A 19,407-nucleotide genomic window follows, 5' to 3' on the forward strand; every position below is an offset into this window, starting at 1 on the left:
TCGCTGCGCCACTGCACAAACACATCCGACCGGCCATTTTTATAACCCGCATATAACCATTATATTTTTTTCAGAATCCACTTCGCCGAAATTCTTACCTGGGCTGCAAGCATTGCGACAGCTGAACGTTTTCAAACATAACTAAATCATATGAACTCTGAACATTAGTTAATTGACTAAAAATATCGTCATCGGAAAACGCAGGATGTCCGACGTGGATGATTCCGCACGCTGTGAATATTGGGAAACGGTATTTTGCAGCCGGAAAAATTGAGAATTAATCTATGTTCTTGACCCATTCTCACGCGGATTCCTTTTTTATACACAGCGCTAGTTAACTGTATTCTCCTGGGAACTGCAGCAATCTGAATTTATCGCCGAAGCCGCATTATCATTACCGGCTTCATCTTGTGGTTAAAGAAGGTCTTACCCGCTGATTTTATACTCACAATAAGGCGCGACAATACACTGCGCTGCGCTTTTGGTGTGTAAATGCTTGTAAACACTTTAGATAACGTAACGTTTTCGTTAAAATAAAAATTTCAACCAGTTTGTTGCATTCATCCTTCTGTAACGACATAACGCCTGTAACGAAAATGAGCAAGGAAAACTTATATTTCATTCTTGTATTAAAAAAGAAAAAGTCGATATATGTATTTATTAAAAATGATTTTTTCTGCTGCCGTTCTCAGTTATGACGCATGAGCGCGTTAAAATATTGGTTGATTGGCATAGACATTGCCAACTTGGCGCCCACCTCCCCTCGGTTAACAGATTTTTCAACAAGAAATTGTCTGCAGTATTTGTATTGCTGGGCAAGTGTTGTTTATTGTGGCAACGGACATACATTCCCGTTATCCTGATTTAAGATAACGGGAATAAATGTCTGTTGTTCCATTTGTGCAACAAATATTTGCAATCCGCTGCAGTTATTTGCAATAAAATTCGGCTTATGTACAGACTTCTGTATGCATGTGAGTTCTGGATAATGAACATAGGTAGCTGCTATCAGGAACGGTGTTTAACTTCGGCTGCCGTTGATACTCAACTTGATTGCACTCTATTTGCCGGCGGCTTAGTCTTAACTCTTATGTGATGCGCTCGCCGATCAGCTTTTACCGAAATCTGGATAAAATGCAAGCGGTAAAACGTAAATGTACACTTCGTATGTTTTCTTAAAAGTACTGAACAACTGCAACTTTACGCTGGTGAACGGTGGTTACATCACGCGCTACTGATGGCGGCACACTGCAGTTTAATTGGTATAGCTACACTCACGAGATTCCACAATACACTGCCGTAAGCCTGTATCAAGACGATAATTCTTACGTAATCACTTTTGAAAAGTTTTTGTCATGTGAAACAACGCGGAAAATCCCGTGTCAAGCAACATCCACCAGAATAAAACCGTTTTGATTGTCCGATAGGCGAATCCATATTGGGAAAATGTCCGGTATGCAAAAAGATTCGGTAACAGCTCGACCGGAAGAGGCGGAACGAAGCGGAAAAAATCAAAACACAGGGATTTGATGTAACAATAATAAGCCCAGTGCACGACGACGCGACGCAAATAGCTGACATTTTCCGGTGGGTGTGTTGTGGATCTGTGGCCATTGTCTCGTACTGCTCATGTATGTATGCACCTATCTCAGGTTTGCAATTGGGCATTTTAAACCGCGACTTACATCACTTTCTGGAAAGACAGATTTCTATCTTTTTGGAATATACCGCTGCAATTTCGTGACTGTGTCTTAATAACGCTTGGCATTTGTTTTAGCGTTTCTCATGCCGCAAATAGCACCAGTTCATGCGTAAATTCGGGATGGAAAAATTTTACTGACGATAATAGAATCAAAGCGGAACCACAAACGGCGCTTATACAACGTATAAAATGGAGTTATGTGACAAAAACATACGCAACAAGTGGCCGTGGCCGTGATTTAGTGATTGTGGAGAGACGAAGCTGACACATGGTGGAAAGGAAAGCCGTTTGCATTACCCATCAGAATTACTGGTTAGCTGTGTAGGTGTCGGTCCAGTTGTGGCTGTGTGGGTGTCGGTCCAGTTGCAGTTGCTGGCCTGCACAGTGAATTCGACGCTGGCCCCGCCGTCGATGGATGGAGTAGTGCGCAGATGGCCAGCCCAAGGAAACTACAGCAAGTCAGTTAAAAAGACGAGTGAGGACAAGGAAATGCATGAGCGTTTGTAGGCAGTCCATTTACCTCAAGGCAGCCTGCTTGTTCGCAGAAATCGTACATAGCTTTGTCGACCGTTTGATACTCTGTGGTGTTGCCGGTAACCAGCACCGTCACGTCGTGAACATCGTTCCAGGTGCAGCCGGCATCCTTCAGGATGGCGCGCGTGAATTTCATGATCTTCATGGATTCGTTGTAGGTGCCGCGCGTGCCGAAGCTTTTTGGGTCGTTGAGGTCGTGGAAGGCGCGAAGTGAGCTCAAGTACAGGATCGGACCGACACGGACGGCGTATCTGACAATAAGAGTGAATAACAGCACAATGAAGTTATGCTTATCATGAAAAGCAGAATAAAAGTAATAAGAAAAATAATCGGAGAGGTTCGATCTGCACGCAAATTACGCTCGATATGTTATACAAAGTAACTTTATTTTCTTACACTGTCTGTGCCGGGTCCCGACAGTTTGATAAGCGTACATTTCTCAATTGCTACTATGGAAGGTGTAGAAGCGTTTTACTGACCAGGGCAGCGTCACCGGCCCCCCTCTCAGAAAAATTTCATTTTTTGCAGGGTTGCAGAGTAACACTAGGGTATGCTTAAAAAAATAGTTTCATCTGCCATGGTCAGTAGGGCGTGGCCAAACAGAATTTAGAAGTTTAAAATTTGCTATGTTATAGCCTATGGCCAATGCATTGCTTCGTACTTTAAGCACATTTACGATTTAATACAAACCACTTCACGTGGTATCGTACGAGGCTTATGTGCGCTAAATGTTCTCGGCTTCCCGTTTCTGAAACGGGCTAGTAGATGACAGTTAATTATTTTTAAGTTTAGAGATGATCTGTAGGTCCTCATTACCTCGGTTTTCGTGCTAGCGGTATGTGATAAAAACTGATAGCGCGAATGGAAATGGAAGTATTTACACAATTACACCTGCTAATCTAGCTCTTACAAAATATTGTTAAGTACCACATACAGGCCGCTTCAGAAACAAAAACGGTTACCGGGGAATATTGGACACACATAGGCCTCGTACGATAGCGCATTCAAGTGGTTCGTATTAATTCGTAAATGTGCTTAAAGTACGAAGCAATGCATTGGCCATAGGCTATAACATAGCAAGTTTGTAACTTCTAAATTCTGTTTGGCCACGCTCTGCTGACCATGGCAGATGAAATTATTTTTTTAAGCATACCCTAGTGTTACTCTGCAATCCTGCAAAAAATGAAGTTTTTCTGAGAGGGGGCCCTGTAACGCTAGCCTGGTGAGTAAAGATTATAAAAAATGCTGTTATTTGGTGAAGCTTTTCCATGCCGGCTGGTTCACCAGAATTTTGGTTAGCCAGAAAATCAGTCAGACGGTCCGACTGAAAGAAAGCAATCATCTCAACTGCATGCTTTATTTTTCAATCAATCATCTGATTGAAAATATTTTACCAGTGACACTTCGGAAATTTGTGGTAATTACTGAATCAGTGCAGTACCTAGATCGTAATTATTTTATTTGCACTTAATACTAAGAAGACAGCTTACTGCCACGGCTTCGTAGGGTCTTTTGGGGGCGCCGATGTAATCGGGACCTTGTACTTCCGTGCGGTACAGCATTCGGACGGAGGACGATCTTCCGCGTCAGCCACTGAAAAAGACGGCATCAAACTGAGTGCAACCATGTCAGTCGAAGATAATCTATCAACCGCTACTAGGCGCTACATTGACAAAGGTCACTTACTGTTCAAAGCTTCGACAACTAGTAAAGCGGCAAAGATATACAATTGCATGTTGGAAAACTGGGAAAACTTCGCAACCTGAGGAGGAAAATAACTAAATATCTCAAGTGGAACGTCGAAAACGAATCAACTGATGAAATCGAACGTATTTTCGAACCGTTTATAAATGCACTTTCTAAGCTGATAAAGAGTTATGTCAGCAGTGGAATGTCCCGAAACTGCTGATTTTTCAGGCACCATCGCTGAGAATCTTCAAAAATTCACTGAACACTTTACCAACAGTTAAAGTTCCAACAACCACTCCGGAAATTGTGGGTATCGATAGCCGGAATGATATAGACCACTTACCATCAGCATGGCTGGTTACGGCCAATCGGCGAGCAAAACTGCTTACAAAAGTACAAACCGCCACCGCGAATATGCGATCGCCGCGAAAAAGATGTCTGCAAAATTGTCAAGTGGCGTTGTTCTCAGAGCAGCCGGGTGACCAACTGCACTGGCATTAAAACGTATTCCGTAAAACGTGTAATTGCCGTAACAACTAACAGGCACCATCCGGTATGGTACTGATAGTGTGCCACGGATAATTTTATTAAGAAAATAAATAAGCTGATACGAATTGTCAAATTTATCGATGTTTTGATGTTCAGGAGTTTCGTTACTTCGTTGAGATTTTCTAAGTTTATTGGCGGATGCCAAGGTTTTCTACACACTATATAAAAATAAACAGAAGACTTTGTCACATAAATGTAAACTTACGCGGTAACTGCATAAACATCAAGTCGAAATTTATAAAAACTGTGCCACAAGAACATAAAAATGGTACAAAAAATAACGGGGTTGCTACGATAACTCGTACATTACTAGGATAATCAGAATCTTTCATAATTACCTGTTGTGAAACACCGGCTGGCCGTCGTAATCAAATTACGATGAAAGCCCCTCATCTTTTCGTATACCTAATTCATTGAATATTATTACTTATTTAGGATTCTAAGGACTAAGCGTGTATTGTATTCTGTATTCCACAACATTCTATAACATTTATTATGCTCTATATAATATAATAAGGATTCACTATCGTATCTTAATTACTTAATGACTTATAGGGGAAATTTAACTGCTGAGGCCAGCACTCCCTATACCTGATGACGTCACCCGCCTGGAATGTGACGTTACGGCAATACATGCGGGTAAATCAGGCGCGGTGCATAAGCATCATGTTTAGCAACAACGTAAAACTCCAGCCGGGTAACGGCAGCAAGTATAGGGAGTGCTGGCCGCAGCAGTTGAATTCCGGCTGTATTTTTATTGACATTTATTACTATCATTTATGCAAAATTTCCTGCATTGCCTTTTTCTGTCGACCGTTATTTAAATGCTTTCCCAAGCAGGAGTCGTGAGTAAGAGCCGAAAGAGGATGCAAAATATCTTTGATATCGTCGTCAACGTACCGATAGAATACTTTAAATACCTTGATAGAATACTTTCATAGAATACTTTGAGAGAATACTTTGATTTTGTAAAGTTGTACACGGCGTACTTCGTAACTGTGGAGTACTCCAATAAACACAAATCAAAATTTATTACGTAACGCGGTTTGCTTATAATAATATGTAGTATATGCGTACTGTATCGTACATGCTATAAAATTTTTTTTATTTCTGCTATCATTACCAAATTATCCTGTGTTATCTTTACGCGGCAAAGCTTATCCACGTGCTTATGTTTATGTATTACACTTTGTATCTACGTACATTTGAACGGGTACCTAACTGAAATCTACTGTGGTGCGCAGTATTCAGTCGAAAAGAGTGGAAAGACTTCTGCCGCCTGGCAAATGTGGTAATAAAAACATACACTATTTACTATTAAACCTAAGTTATAACGGTTCCATGCAATTACATTGAAGCTTCCTGCGATTCCTTTAATTAACAAGGTTTTTGAGTATTCTTGGCTGATATGTTGAATTCTTCTGCGCTATTGAGCTCAGCGGAAAATACTGGAAAAAACGGGATGCCGGTATGTCCGGCAAAGGGTTCTGAATGATAATACATAGTTTGCATCCGCTAATACTTTTTTGTTAATATAATAATAAGTAGCGCATCATCAGTATCTTCCCTGGTGGTAGCTGTTAGACCAATTATACATTTCACGGAAAAATTTATAATGCCAATGCGGTTGGTCACCCGGCTGCTTACGGAGAACAACACCACTTGACAATTTTGCAGACATCTTTTTCGCGGCGATCGCATATTCGCGGTGGCGGTTTGTACTTTTGTAAGCAATTTTGCTAGCCGATTTGCCGTATCCAGCCATGCTGATGGTAAGTGGTCTATATCGTTCCGGCTATCGATACCGACGATTTCCGGAGTGGTTGTTGGAACCGTTTTTACTGTTGGTGAAGTATTCCGTGAATTTTCGAAGATTCACAGCGATGGTGCCCGAAAAATCAGCAGTTTCGGGACATTCCACTGCTGACATGGCTACCGGTATTTATCAGCTAGAAAGTGCACTTTTAAACGGTTGGAAAATCCGTTCGATTTCATCAGTTGATTCGTTTTCGACGTTCCACTCGAGATATTACAGTTATTTTCTTCCTCACGTTGCGAAGTTTTCCCAGTTTTCCAACATGCAACTGTATATCTTTGCCGCTTTACTAGTTGTCGTAGCTTTAAACAGTAAGTGACCTTTGTCAATGTAGCGCTTTAGTCAGTTGATCGATTATCTTCGGCTGACACCATCAAACTGAATTTGATGCTATTTTTCAGTGGCTTACGCGGATCACCCGTCATCCGAATGCTGTGCCGCACGGAAATACAAGGTCCCGATTTCATTAGCGGTGGCGCCCCCTAAAGACCCCAAGAAGCCGTGGCAGTAAGCTGTGCTATTAGTATTAAGAGCATGCGAGGTAAATACGATATGGGTACTGCACTGATACAGCAATTTCCAAAAATTTCGTAAATGTCACTTGTTTGCACCGAGCGCGAAGCGCGAGGTGCTTCAATTAACTGATCGTCAAGACTACACGCTCCATAGCAGAGCATATACTTCCACAGCAGAGCTTGTCTGACGCCAAAAAGCGCGTACGTAACCCTCTTTCCTATGGGATATGTGGAATTCCACACATCGATTCCATTTCCAGTGGTACGCACGATTTCACGTGTTACTGGAAATGCATAACAGTTGCTCGCGCTCGGTGCAACGATGTGGTTATCAACCAACATTAGTAAAATATATTCATTCAGATGATCAACTGGATAATAGAGCATATAGTTGAGATGGTCGTTCTACTCAGTCAGAAAGTCTGACTGACTTTCTAGCTAACCAAAATTCTGGTGGACCATCCGGTATTGGCAAAGCTCACCAAATAAAAGTATTTTTCTTTCAACGGTACTGAAGAAACCGTTTCTGAATCTTCCATAGTAGCAGCTTAGAAATGTGCTTAATTGTTAGTCTAAGAACATACAGTTCTAAAATATCAAACTAAACGGTTTAGAGCTTCCATATTAGCAGTTGAGAGATTTGTTTAACTGCCGAGGCGTGCTATAAACAGTGTAAGAAAACAAATTTCTAAAATATCTAACGTAATTTTTGTGCAGAGGGAACCTCACCGGTTGCTTTTCTTTTGACGTTTATTCTGCTTCTCATGGTAAGCATACCTAACTGTCTTGTGCCGTGATTATCTCTGTTTATCAGATACGCCGTCCGTGTCGGTCAGATCCTGTACTTGACCTCGCTTCGCGCCTTTGACTCCTTTGGCAATCGCACCATCATTCCTGAGCGGGGCACCTATAAAGAATCCCTGTGGATTATGGACCTGGCATATCAAATTCTCGATCAAGCCGGCTGCCACTGGACCAATGTGCACGATGTGGAGATACTGGTCACCGGCGGTTCTGAGGAGTACCCCGAGGTTGACAAAGCCATTAACAGATTCTGCGAACTGGTAGAATGCGCTGGGGTAAATTAACTGCGTACATGCATTTATTTGGTCGCTATACTCTTTTTAACCGATTTACCGTAGTTTCCTTGGGCTGGCCATTTACGCAGTACTCTACCTCTTCCTGGCGGCGCCGCTGTCGAATTCAAGATTCAGGCCAGCAACTGCCGCTGGAGCGACAGGGGTAACCAGTAATCTTGCGAGTGCCGCGGACGCCTTGCCTTTCCACCATGTGATTCAACCCATATCCAACAGACAGATTAATATGAATACTCCATCCGTGTGCATTTTCGCCGCATAACTCTATTTTACACTTTGCTTAAGCATGATAAGCGCCCTTTTTTCTCGGCTTAGGTTTTATAGCTTTTAATTTTGCATCCTCAGTTTACGCATACATTTCTTTGGTTGCGGCTGAGAAATGACAAGATAAATGCAAAACACTGTAAGCATGATTGTAATGATTAAAAAATAATAATTTCTACATTTTCCTGCATAGTACGTACAACGTATGTGGCAGTTCTGTTAAAAAAATCGGCTTTACGTCTGGACGTCTAGTTGTGACGATGATAGGAAAATAACTTGACCTTTGAGCGTGCCGGTGCTCTTAAGCCACATTTTTTCTTTTTAAGTCGACCAAACTCGTAGCAACCGGATGTTGCACACACTGGTGATTTCCAAATCTATGTAGTATGTACCCAAAATTGTTGGCCTGTGAAACGACATAAAAAATAAAACTATAACTCGTAGATGGCAAACGCAACATGTCAGTGGCTGTAGACGAAACCGTTACCGCTTATTGCCTAGTTTCCATTGTACCAGTGAATTAACTCCGCGAACATTACGTTCCGTGCATAGAAACGTAGAAGTGAAACTGCGTTCCGTTATTCTATTACTGCGATTCCACTCCCGGCCACGCCCATAAAATCCCCAGCAGGACCCGACCTTGTCGGTGACCTCCGAGTTGGACTGGGCCATCAGCAAGTAATATCCGGACCGCCACGGTAAGGCACAGCACTGCCCTACTCAAGGGGCTTTACTTTATCTTTGTATACAGTGAAGATACAGGCCAGGCTAAACATCATAAAAGGTTCGGTGCGCGTGCAGATGGAAGGAGTGCGTTAACATAGAAGTCTACGAGCCAAAACTCCTTTCAGGGCTTTAAATAGGGTTGTACTACTTTGATTGCATCGAACCACAGCTCATTGTGTAGGAAATGTAAGTGCCAATAGGCTGATATGTGTTTCTCCTAATACAGAGTCTGTACTTCTCGGTAGTAAGAATTCTTCAGTCGTTTAAAAATTAGAGATATTAACCAAATGCCCAGCTGAATGGGCATATGCCATATGATCGCTTCAGTCGGGGTACTGGAACAGAATGCAACCATCTGCGCACACTATTATACCTAACGCTGATACTCAGCACAGAGAAACTCGTGCATTTTATGAAGTCATACGCTACCTTCAGTGAAATTGAATGTTGTAGTTAGACGGCTTACATAATTGACATTAAATATTAGACATTTGCTATATTGGGTTAAAAATTGCTTTCAAGACTTGGTGTCAATTTTTTGCATTGATTAAATCGGTTAACATTTGCGTTATCACTGTTGTTCCGCTACACTGCTATTATGGATAATGGATGATCTTGCTGACTTCAGGATGGTTGTTTTATTGGAGTTATTTGAGTTATTTTGGAATCACATTTTCTGGCGGATCATTCAACATTGCTGACAGGTGCGTAACATCAAAATGAGTATAACAGCCGCAACAATCACTAAGCATTTGAGGCATTGCTGATGCTTACGTTTTTGAAATAAACGTTGTTACGGACTAAAAATTATGTGTGCAGTATTCAGGGAAACCGTATAATTATAGAAAAACATAATTACGGTACTGATTATTTAAGGGAAATGGCCCGGTACTCTGTACATTGTGTCAAAAATGGGTTACATACACTAAATCTTTCGTTTTCGCGCACTCCGAATCACTTTTTTGTATACATTGTTCTGAAAACCGTTTGGGCGCGCAACATCCTGTTGCCGAGATATGGCGTACTAAAACGGGCGAAAAGGTTAAATGCATTATTGTGTACCAAAAGTCTGGTTATTACCCGATCTTCTTGAAACTTTGCTATAAAAGACACATGGCCATGAAGTCAAAAGTGATTAAATATCAGATCCACAGCATTTTTTTTCCAATTTTAAAATAAATTTCAAAATTTTTAAATTCATTATAAAATTATCGGAAAGTTCTACGAACCTGAAATTGGTTCACTTTCGACTTTATGGCTACGTATCTTTTGCAGCAAAATTTTAAGAAGATCTGGTAATAACCAGGCTTTTGGTACACAATAATGCATTTAAACTTTTTGCCAATTTTAGTTCGACATATCTCGGCAATCGGATGTTGCGCGCGCAAACGGTTTTCAGAACAATGTATGCAAACCATTAAGCTTTAGAATGACAAAATTAATAGTATTACAAAAAAAGTGATTCGGCATACGTGAAAACGAAAGTTTTATTGCATATATTCCATTTTTTGACCCTGTGTACCGGGCCATTTTCCTAATGCGAAGTATAGTCTGTAAAGAATAATTGCTGTAGTGTACTAACTTTACTTAACCGACCAAGTGACATAATTATATGTATCTGAAAGTAGCTAAAATTAATTAGTAAGTTGTATATTATATATCTGGAAGTACGCAAAATTAACAAGCAAGTACGTACAGTATACAGTAGGTTTATTGTATGTTTATTTCAACATATACGGTATTAATAAGTTTTGATTTTTATTGTAAGTACAGTACCACATATTAATAAGTAAACATAGTACGTTTCGGAATTTGGGTACCATAAGGGATACGTTCAGGACGTCTTTTTCAGAAACGTTTGCTGTAAATTACAGACTGCAGTACACTTTTTGGGTAAAATTTTCCAGCTCACTTACCCTGTACTTTTTCCAGCTCGCTACTGTGTTAAAAGTACCTCATTGTCAGAAAAGCGCACAAATAATGTGTCGTATTTATGTGCTAAATAGTTCGATTGCTAGTACGATTATCAATGTACGAGGATCATTCGTTTACATATTGTTTTGATTAAAATTAAACTAATACACTTGGGTGCAATGGTGCCAACTTGCGGATTTTTCTTGTGCTTATGCAGATGCCTAACTTGTGCTGCGTTCCTGAGTGTACTCATTTGCGCGTTGGGGATCGCCCGGATCCAGAAGACCGGGAAACGGTCCTTTTTCAGTTTCCCCGCGAAGCCGAGAAGGCTGCAGTATGGCTTCATTTCATAAAACGGGCAGATCTGCAGATAAAAGAACACACGAAGATGTGCCGCCGACATTTCCTTCCGCATCTGGTCCGCCGGTTCAATACATTTAAAAGGAAAGACGGATCGATTGATCGTACTCCTTGCAAACCTGTTTTGGACGATGATGCCGTACCAAGTATTCTCCCTCCTGAAAGCAGCGACACATCAATCGTTTATCCGCCCCCGCGCCGCTCCTTACAGGAGAAGTATTCATCAGCGACAAAGCACAAACAGCCATCCATAACACGTGCTACAACCGCAGATGATGCAGGGTCACTGGCAGGACTTCGAGCTGCTTATGCATCACCTTCCTTATTCCTCAACAAACTTGCAGTGGATAGCTCTTCCGGACAGTGCAGCTGATGCCGAATCAACTTATTTTACGCTGGTCGCTTTCAGAAGGCAAGTAAACAGTTATTGTTCTTTAAAGTGATTTACTGCTTAATTTAATATCTGCATGTGTGATATATTTCCTCCATTCGTGCGCCTGCAGATATTTTATTACAGCACCAGAAATGATGCACCACCCGAAGAGCATAAATTTTTAATATGTAGAGATAGTGAACAGTACATACCGGCTTGTTGTGTGCAGCCTGGGACGCTAAATGTTCAGGTCATGAGCGAGCCAGAGCTACACAAACAAAAAATAATATTTGCACTGTCGTGCGCTCTATTTTATATTGTAGGAGAGCACGGAACCTTGGAAATCACATCATTTTATTTATTGTACGAGTAAAGAATAAGTGTCTGCAAATCATACGACCAGCAAACCAAACCAGTCGAGCGCATAATCAAAAAAGAAATAATACTGCACGACGTACAATTTGTAGAGCACAAATAATGGAATTTTGTGGTGACGTCCGCATTACATCGATTCGTTACAGCTGTAGCGTTCCCTGCGTCTATCAGGAATCCAGACAGCAATATTGGCTTTTTTTAGTAAAAGTGATAAAAGCAAACCCAACTAAAAATTAATAAACGAATCAATCATTTTATTGCTATATTCGAAACTGGCATCGCAGTGACACTGCTACCGAGGCGCAGTTTTCTGCCATTTTTTAAATTTCTATGCCCGGAACATAATGATCGCTGATTAATATTAGATTGCAAAATGTGCACAAAGCGATACATGGTAACAGTTCGCGGACTGCAAACAACTTTTGCTGTTTTATCATTGCACATTCTATCTGTAGTAATGTGAATTGTGGGTTTGAAAATCAGATGTGCGTTCAAATTTCCGTTGTCATGATTTTGGTGAAATCAGAAATACCGCGTAAAACGGAACAATGTAGCTTAAACGCATTGGCCTGCTCAAAAGGTCAGTTTTTCTCCAATCATTGTCAAAACTTGATATAACAGGTGCTCAATTACTCGCTCATTATGAAGCCGATTTTTACCAAACGGCTATATCTGTTTTAAAACGTTTCCAATGAATTTAGGGGACTGTAAAATGCATGCCAACGAGCACTGATGACTATAATGTTTTGCATTATTTTGACGATTCTCTTGCTGAACACCTGAACAAATACGTATATTTATGGAAAATTAAAGCTATCAAAGTACAATCTGGACCACAAACGGCACAGATGCCACGCATAAAATGGATTGGTGTGGCGAAACCATACGCAGTTATTATCGATATCAGGAGTAATTTCTTGGATGTGATGTAAGACGAAGCTAACACGTAGTGGCAAAGCAAGCCATTCGCGTCAATCGAAAAAAGCACTTGTTCTACTTCCAGTACTGGCAGCTGCTGGCTTGTACTGTCATTTCGACTTTGGCGCCGCCGGCGATAGCTGGAGTATTGCGGAGATGGCCAGCCCAAGGAAACTACAAAAAGTCGGTTAAAAGGGAGACTTGCCAAGAAAAAATACGCGCACAATGCGAACAACTCGAGTCGCACTAGTTTTTGTAATGTGTTTAGCGCAACGGCAAAAACCGGTTTCCGACCACTGCGAAGCAGTGTACCACTCTTACGCAAATCCTTAACGGGGCTTAGTACGAAGAACTTTGCCTCTTAAGTTGGTCTCAATAATAATATGTAATCAACCTACATCACCGCAGCCGTTATCACGCCAGAACTCGTTCATGGCTTCGTCAATCAAGGGGAACTCCTCATGGGGGTCGCCGACGACCAGCACCGTCACGTCGTGCACATCATGCCAGGAGCAGCCGGCGTCCTCGAGGATGCCGCGCGTCAGTTTCATGATCTGTATGGCTTCCGATTTGGTGCCGTTCGTGTGGTTATCGAGGTCGGAGCTGTCGTTGAAGGCGCGCAGCGAGGTAACGTATAGGATCTGGCCGACACGGACGGCGTACCTGATTAACAGAGAAAACCACAGCAGAATAAATGCACAATCACCATCGGAAATAGACTTAAAGTCAGAAGAAAAAATCCGTTAGGTATCAAAAAATAACTGCTTTCATACAGCATGGTCGCGTTTTAACGGCTACATAACTGCCCACAGCTGCGGTCTAACAGCAACGGAGCGACCGTTTAAACTGTAAATCAACATCTTGCAAGTAATTTCTCCATATTATCAGTAATCACTAACAGAATGAGTACAGGTGTAGTCCCCAGACCTTATTTACGTCTTTGGCACTTTAGGAAAAAATTCACTTACTGGACCGGAGGGCCTTGAAGTTGCTTAACTAACACAGAATTACTTGCGTTGTAGAGCTGCCGTGGCCGTGCGCTGCAGCATTCGGACTGGTCAGGTTGGGCGTGGTCAGCAGTAGCAGTCGGTGTGCTGCTCTCCGCCACTGCAAACCACAGCATCATGTTAAATGAGCGTCAACATCAGCCAAAAACAACAGAACCATTTATGGAAGTGATACATTGAAAAGGTCACTTACTGCTCATAGCTGCGACAACTAGCAGACCAGCGAAGATACCAGATAGATAGCATAGCTTCATGTTGAAAATTTGGAAACCAGCAAAACGAAACAAGTTAAATATCACGGGTGGATCTTTGCAAACGCATGCACTGACACAGTCTACGAGATTTTGCAAAGCGCTTATAAATGCGTTTCCCGAGCTGATCAAAATGTTAAGTCAGCAATAAAATATTCTCAGACTGCTGATTTTTTGACTGCATTGTTGAGACTCTTGAAAAATTCACGGAATGCACTAGCAACAGTAATCTCGCTTCCAACAACCACTCCAAAAATTGTTGGTATCGGTAGCCGGAGCGATATGGACCACCTGCCGGGAATCAGCTTGATACTGCAAATTAACTAGCAAAACAGCTTACAAAAGTACAAACCGCCACAGCGGATATGTCATTGCTGCGAAAAGATGTCACCAAAAATGTCAAGTAGCGTTTTTTTCTCAGTAAAAAGCCGTGGGACCAACTGCAACGATATTATTCTGTAAAAGACAATTGGTGTAACAGACGAAACGGGGATAAGATGCTGAAAATGGGCCACAGATTATTATTTTTATAAAAAAATGCAATCGGATACAAATTATCAACACTCACCAGATTTCTAAGTTTAGAAGTTCCTTATAGGTTGAAACTTTTTTAAGCTGAATCTTAATATTATTATATTACGTTTGATTTGCCGCGCAGACATACACATACGGCGTTCCTGAAGAAACAGAAATTCGATATTTGTAAAAGCCAAGCCACGTGAGCACTTTCCAATTACCTGATGCCAATTCTTTATAAATTAGGCCATCTTCGTTGCCGAATTATGATAAAACCCCGCATCCTTTTTGAATACTGACGCCTAATAGGCAATCAACAAGTTTGCACAATTCATTCAAGACATGGCCTATGTAATAAGAAATCATATTATTATGATTTGGTAAATGTGATGATTTATGACAAATGTTGTTATTCGCCAATTTCGATCGATCGAAAAGTGAAAGCCTTCCCAAGTACATAAAGTATACTGATAATAGGAACAGTTTCTAAAATCCGAAAATTTTTAATATTTTAAATCTTTTTTAAAAACTTATTTTACTTAATTTATTGAGTAATGCGGAGTAGTTATTTGATTCATTACGCACTTTGTGCCTTCGCCTGCTTTTCTGTGCCACTGTAAGTTGGTACCCTATGGCTAACAAAACAGGTACCAAAATATATTGTACATACGTACGAGTATAATTTTTCAGCATTTGTATATGCGTCCACGCTGTTGTAATTATATTTCTGTTATCAGTACCGCATAATTTAGTGTTTTATGTTGACGGGGTACAGCTATTCCGAATTCATATTCTACGTTTAAGAAGGAAAGCCGCAAATCCCTATCCTTCCGCTTATTTTTTATGTATTACTGTACAATATCTATATATCATCACATCTAACCGAGTTTCATGGTATTATGTGGTATTCAGGCGATCGGACTAAAATAACTTGGAACGTCTGGAAAACGTTGTACTTAAATGCAATATCATGCCCAGATCGTAATGGTTCTACCTAATTACATTGATTCCCATGATTTTCATGGTTTGTAAATTTTCTTGGCTGATATGGTGAACTCACTGCGCTGTGCTGAGTTTAGTCGATCAGACTGGAAAAACTTGAGATGTCGCGCAAGGGGTGCGAACCTTCTTTGTATGTTTTACCAGCTTAATGTCTACCACAACGGCTGATAATTTGCATCTGCTCACATCTCCTTAATAATACAATATTCCGTGGCATGTTATTAGTGCCGTATTAAGTTACGGTGGTACTTGTTACACCAGTTATACATTTTACGGAATAACACTAGTGCAGTTGGCCACACGGCTGTTTACTGAGAACGGCACCACTTAAAAATTTTGATGAAAAATTTTTCGCAGCAATCGCATTTCCACGGTGGCGGTTTGCATCTTCGTAAGCTATTCTGACAGCCAATTTGCAGTTCGTAGCAAATTCCAGGCGTGTGTTCTATATCGCTCCAGCTACCGATACCGACAATTTGCTAAGTTGTTGTCGGAAATGGTATTACGGTTCCCAGTGTATTCTGTGAATTTTTCAAGACTTTCAGTGGTGGAACCGAAGAATCAGCAGTTTCAGGATAATCTGTTGCTGACATAACTTTTTGATCTGTTTGGAGAATGCATTTATAAACGTTTTGCAAAATCTAGTAACTTCCATCAGTTGATACGTTCGCTAACATCCACAGAAGAGACTTTTTTAACGTTTTCATTCCTTGTCACGCTTTGTAATTATCTACTTTTCACCATGAATTTGATTATCCTCGCTGGTCTGCTGGTCATTGCAGTTACGATCAGTAAGTGACCTTTATTATTGTTGCGCTTCCGTGAGTAGATATCAAGCATGCTGGTGCTGGCTGAAATCATGCACACTGAATTTGCTGCTATGGCTTGCAGTGGCTCAACCTGACCATCATTCGCAGCCCGAGTGCTGCCAATCACCGAAGTACTACACGGGCATCAATTCTACACGAGAAGACCCCAAAAAAAAAGCCGTGGCAGTACGTTAATTTATTTACTCTAAAGCTAGCAAAGCAGTTACATCATGGGTCCGTAGAAGTAAGCATTCGATAAATACCGAAAGCGCCGCAGACATTATTTACCGTACTCGCTTAACCATGCCGTACCGGTCGTTTGCAAACCGTTTTCAAAAGGTAATACTTATATGATGGCAAAATGAACATAAGAATTTAGATGGCTCATTTACTGTTCTTCTTTCTTGGTCACTTAGAAATTGCGTTTGCATCCGTAAGAAAAGAGAGCAGAAAAGAGCAGTTTAGAAGTTTCTTAACGTGACTGATGACTATCCTGTATAAAGGCTACCCTATATGACTACCGTGTATAATTTATGAATGTTAAACTTTTAAGCGATAATATTGAATATGCGACCGAAATACAGTAAACCGATAACTCGGAATACAGAATATAAATATATTTGGTCAGCTGAAAGCCTTGACGACTTTTTCCTTTGAATTTACGTCGCCCGTACAGAATATGATCGTGTGCTTCATGGTTTTCTTTGCTAACCAGTTCCGCCATCCGTGTCGGCCAGATCCTGTACGTGACCTCTATGCGCGCCTTCGTCGACATTGAACGCCACAAAGAAATAATCCCGGGTGGCACCTCTAACGAAACCCTGCGGATCATGGATTTGACGGACCAGATCCTCAAGACAGCCGGTTGCACGTGGAACGATGTACACGATGTGGCGGTACTGGTCGTCGACAACCATGCTAACTTCACTGACGTTAAGAACACCATGCATAATTACTGCACTGAAAACTGCACTGGTGTAAGTTCACTGCAAGTTTTTTGTTGCCACTCTTCTTAGTAAACGACTTGCCGTAGCTTCCTTGGACCGCTCATTTTCGGACTGCTAATGCTCTCAGCAACAACGCCACCGTAGAATTCACAGTACAGGCCAGCAACTGCGACTGGAAAGGCGAAGGTAATGCTCAGTCAATATCGCAACTCCGCCGGGACGATCATTTGTATATTATTGATAAGCCGTACATTAAACATAATGCTGTGGATTACAGTGGCTGACCCGACTGATAAAAGCACGCAGCCCGAATGCTGCAGCGCACGAAAGCGCGTTGTCCCAATTCCTTTGTTGGATAATCTGTTTAAAGAATCTCACAAACCGTATCAGTAAGTTTTTTTTAAGAAGCACTAAATGTCAACGAAGCAGTTATGATCAGGGGATTGCATTCAAGCAATAATTATCGAAAAGAGCTTAAATAAGACTTGCAAAATGATTGCATCCGCATTCCAAATAGGACAGTATAACTTGGATGGACGTTAGACGATCGTCATCGCGTTAAATCGTTTTCCAGGCTGACCAAAATACTGCTGACTTGGCACTGACTTCGATAACCAGATAAACTCTTTTCTTCCACGTTCGTTTAATATACTGCTTTTTTGTCTTGAATGATATCATCTGAGAAATTTGTGTAACTGTCCTGAGTCCACACTAGACAGTATCATAGCCGCGTTATAACTGCTTCCGTTAATCAGGGGAGCCGTCCGTGTCGGTCAGATCCTGTATCTTAGCTCGGTGCGCGCCCCCGAACACATCGACGTCACAATCGCCCCCGACCGCTTGAATACTAGCACTTACCGACAAGCCTACTGGATCATGGGATGGATGAACGCCGTCCTCCACGAAGTCGGCTGCACCTGGAACAACGTACACGATGTGGCGGTGCTGGTCACCGGGGGTCCCCAAAACTATACCGACGTTGACAACGCCGTGAAAGATTCCTGCAAAGAATTTTATACCAAGTGCACTGGGGTAAGTGATTGCATTTTTTCCCTGGTTATTCCTCCTTTTTAAACGGTTCACTGTAGTTTCCTTGGGCTGCTCATTTGCGCAGTGCTCCATCTCTCGTCGACAGCGCAACCGTCGAATTCACAATGCAAGCCAGCAACTGCCAATGGACTGGCATGGCTAACCGTTGATTCTTACGAGTGACGGCTTAACTCTCCACCATGTACGAGCTTCGTCTCAAACTACACTTAATGCATTACTATAAACACTCATTCCGTATGATTTCCCGCCGCATACGATAACTCCAAGTATAAGCGGTTTAAGCATTGTACAAGGATCATCTGCGGTTCAGCTCTGATTTTACGTATTAAAGATTATTACTTTGGATTTGCGCATGAACTGGTATTGTTTGTAGCTTGAGCAACGATAAGATGAAGGGGGAAAAGAAATGATAAGTACCTAATAATTATTAAATTTCATGAAATTCCCGGTGAAGTATCCTAAGCATATGCAGCACTTTGGTTAAAAAATCCGCTTGTGACTTATTGACTTCTATTTGTGTGCCTTTTACATCACGTTCTGAGGAGGTTGAAAATTAACTTAACATGTTTAGCGATCTTACATGTTTAAGCTACATTTTGTCCACTTTATTTCACCGAAAATTTTAGCAAAGGGATTTTGCTCACACAAACGATCACTTTCCAAAGCAGTGTTAGATATTAATTGAGGTATGGAACAAAAACTGGAGTTTGTAATGGGTGGAAGCTTAATGTCATCCGTTTTACACTGTTATAACCTCCACCGCGTCTTTCTATGGTACAAATTACGTAGATCTTAGCGAGCATTATTTACACTGCGTGCTTAAAAATGTAACTGGAAAACGGCGCTTCGGTCGCTGTATCGAGTCCTGCAATGTCGATTTCGACAATCGAACCGGACAACCAAAATGACTGAAAAACTGCAAGTACTCTGGAAAGTGATTTATTTCCTGCGTAAGGATAGAGCGAAAAAAGAACGATCGGCTACTTTCTAAGC

General features: G+C 41.3%; 3 protein-coding genes and 1 long non-coding RNA gene across 4 annotated transcripts; 2 read left to right on the top strand and 2 right to left on the bottom strand.

Annotated features, from left to right (window-relative positions):
- Positions 1-1,189: 1,189 nt before the first annotated feature.
- LOC129596881 (uncharacterized) lies at positions 1,190-3,065 on the top strand. The gene is made up of 3 exons (XR_008691493.1): positions 1,190-1,299; positions 1,428-1,631; positions 1,778-3,065. It is a non-coding gene; the product is annotated as an uncharacterized LOC129596881 (long non-coding RNA).
- LOC129596879 (uncharacterized) lies at positions 1,832-4,037 on the bottom strand. The gene is made up of 4 exons (XM_055494279.1): positions 3,923-4,037; positions 3,727-3,829; positions 2,223-2,487; positions 1,832-2,151 (listed from the first exon to the last, which is right to left on the bottom strand). Exons 1-4 carry the CDS (start codon positions 3,969-3,971, stop codon positions 1,996-1,998), a joined length of 573 nt encoding a protein of 190 aa, XP_055350254.1. The 5' UTR covers positions 3,972-4,037; the 3' UTR covers positions 1,832-1,995.
- A 2,453-nt stretch (positions 4,038-6,490) lies between these two features.
- Positions 6,491-8,194, top strand: LOC129596904 (uncharacterized). The gene is made up of 4 exons (XM_055494306.1): positions 6,491-6,601; positions 6,692-6,797; positions 7,620-7,884; positions 7,948-8,194. The coding sequence occupies exons 1-4, from the start codon at positions 6,553-6,555 to the stop codon at positions 8,056-8,058; spliced, it is 531 nt and encodes a 176-aa protein (XP_055350281.1). The 5' UTR covers positions 6,491-6,552; the 3' UTR covers positions 8,059-8,194.
- Positions 8,195-12,658: 4,464 nt separating this feature from the next.
- On the bottom strand, positions 12,659-14,158 carry LOC129596899 (uncharacterized). Its single transcript, XM_055494300.1, has 4 exons — positions 14,033-14,158; positions 13,801-13,939; positions 13,231-13,495; positions 12,659-13,006 (listed from the first exon to the last, which is right to left on the bottom strand). The coding sequence occupies exons 1-4, from the start codon at positions 14,091-14,093 to the stop codon at positions 12,908-12,910; spliced, it is 564 nt and encodes a 187-aa protein (XP_055350275.1). The 5' UTR covers positions 14,094-14,158; the 3' UTR covers positions 12,659-12,907.
- Positions 14,159-19,407: the final 5,249 nt, after the last annotated feature.

The sequence above is a fragment of the Paramacrobiotus metropolitanus genome, unplaced genomic scaffold (assembly GCF_019649055.1).
Source record: "Paramacrobiotus metropolitanus isolate TYO unplaced genomic scaffold, Prichtersi_v1.0 Parri_scaffold0000097, whole genome shotgun sequence".
Classification (NCBI taxonomy): Eukaryota; Metazoa; Tardigrada; class Eutardigrada; order Parachela; family Macrobiotidae; genus Paramacrobiotus; species Paramacrobiotus metropolitanus.

Coding starts and splice junctions, on each gene's coding strand:
- LOC129596899 (XM_055494300.1), bottom strand. CDS start 14,093: ATGAAGCTATGCTATCTATCTGGTATCTTCGCTGGTCTGCTAGTTGTC. Junction 13,940..14,032: donor AGTTGTCGCAGCTATGAGCA/GTAAGTGACCTT, acceptor TGTGGTTTGCAG/TGGCGGAGAGCAGCACACCG. Junction 13,496..13,800: donor CTTCAAGGCCCTCCGGTCCA/GTAAGTGAATTT, acceptor TCTGTTAATCAG/GTACGCCGTCCGTGTCGGCC.
- LOC129596879 (XM_055494279.1), bottom strand. CDS start 3,971: ATGCAATTGTATATCTTTGCCGCTTTACTAGTTGTCGAAGCTTTGAAC. Junction 3,830..3,922: donor AGTTGTCGAAGCTTTGAACA/GTAAGTGACCTT, acceptor CGTCTTTTTCAG/TGGCTGACGCGGAAGATCGT. Junction 2,152..2,222: donor AACAAGCAGGCTGCCTTGAG/GTAAATGGACTG, acceptor GACTTGCTGTAG/TTTCCTTGGGCTGGCCATCT.
- LOC129596904 (XM_055494306.1), top strand. CDS start 6,553: ATGCAACTGTATATCTTTGCCGCTTTACTAGTTGTCGTAGCTTTAAAC. Junction 6,798..7,619: donor GACCCCAAGAAGCCGTGGCA/GTAAGCTGTGCT, acceptor TCTGTTTATCAG/ATACGCCGTCCGTGTCGGTC. Junction 7,885..7,947: donor AACTGGTAGAATGCGCTGGG/GTAAATTAACTG, acceptor GATTTACCGTAG/TTTCCTTGGGCTGGCCATTT.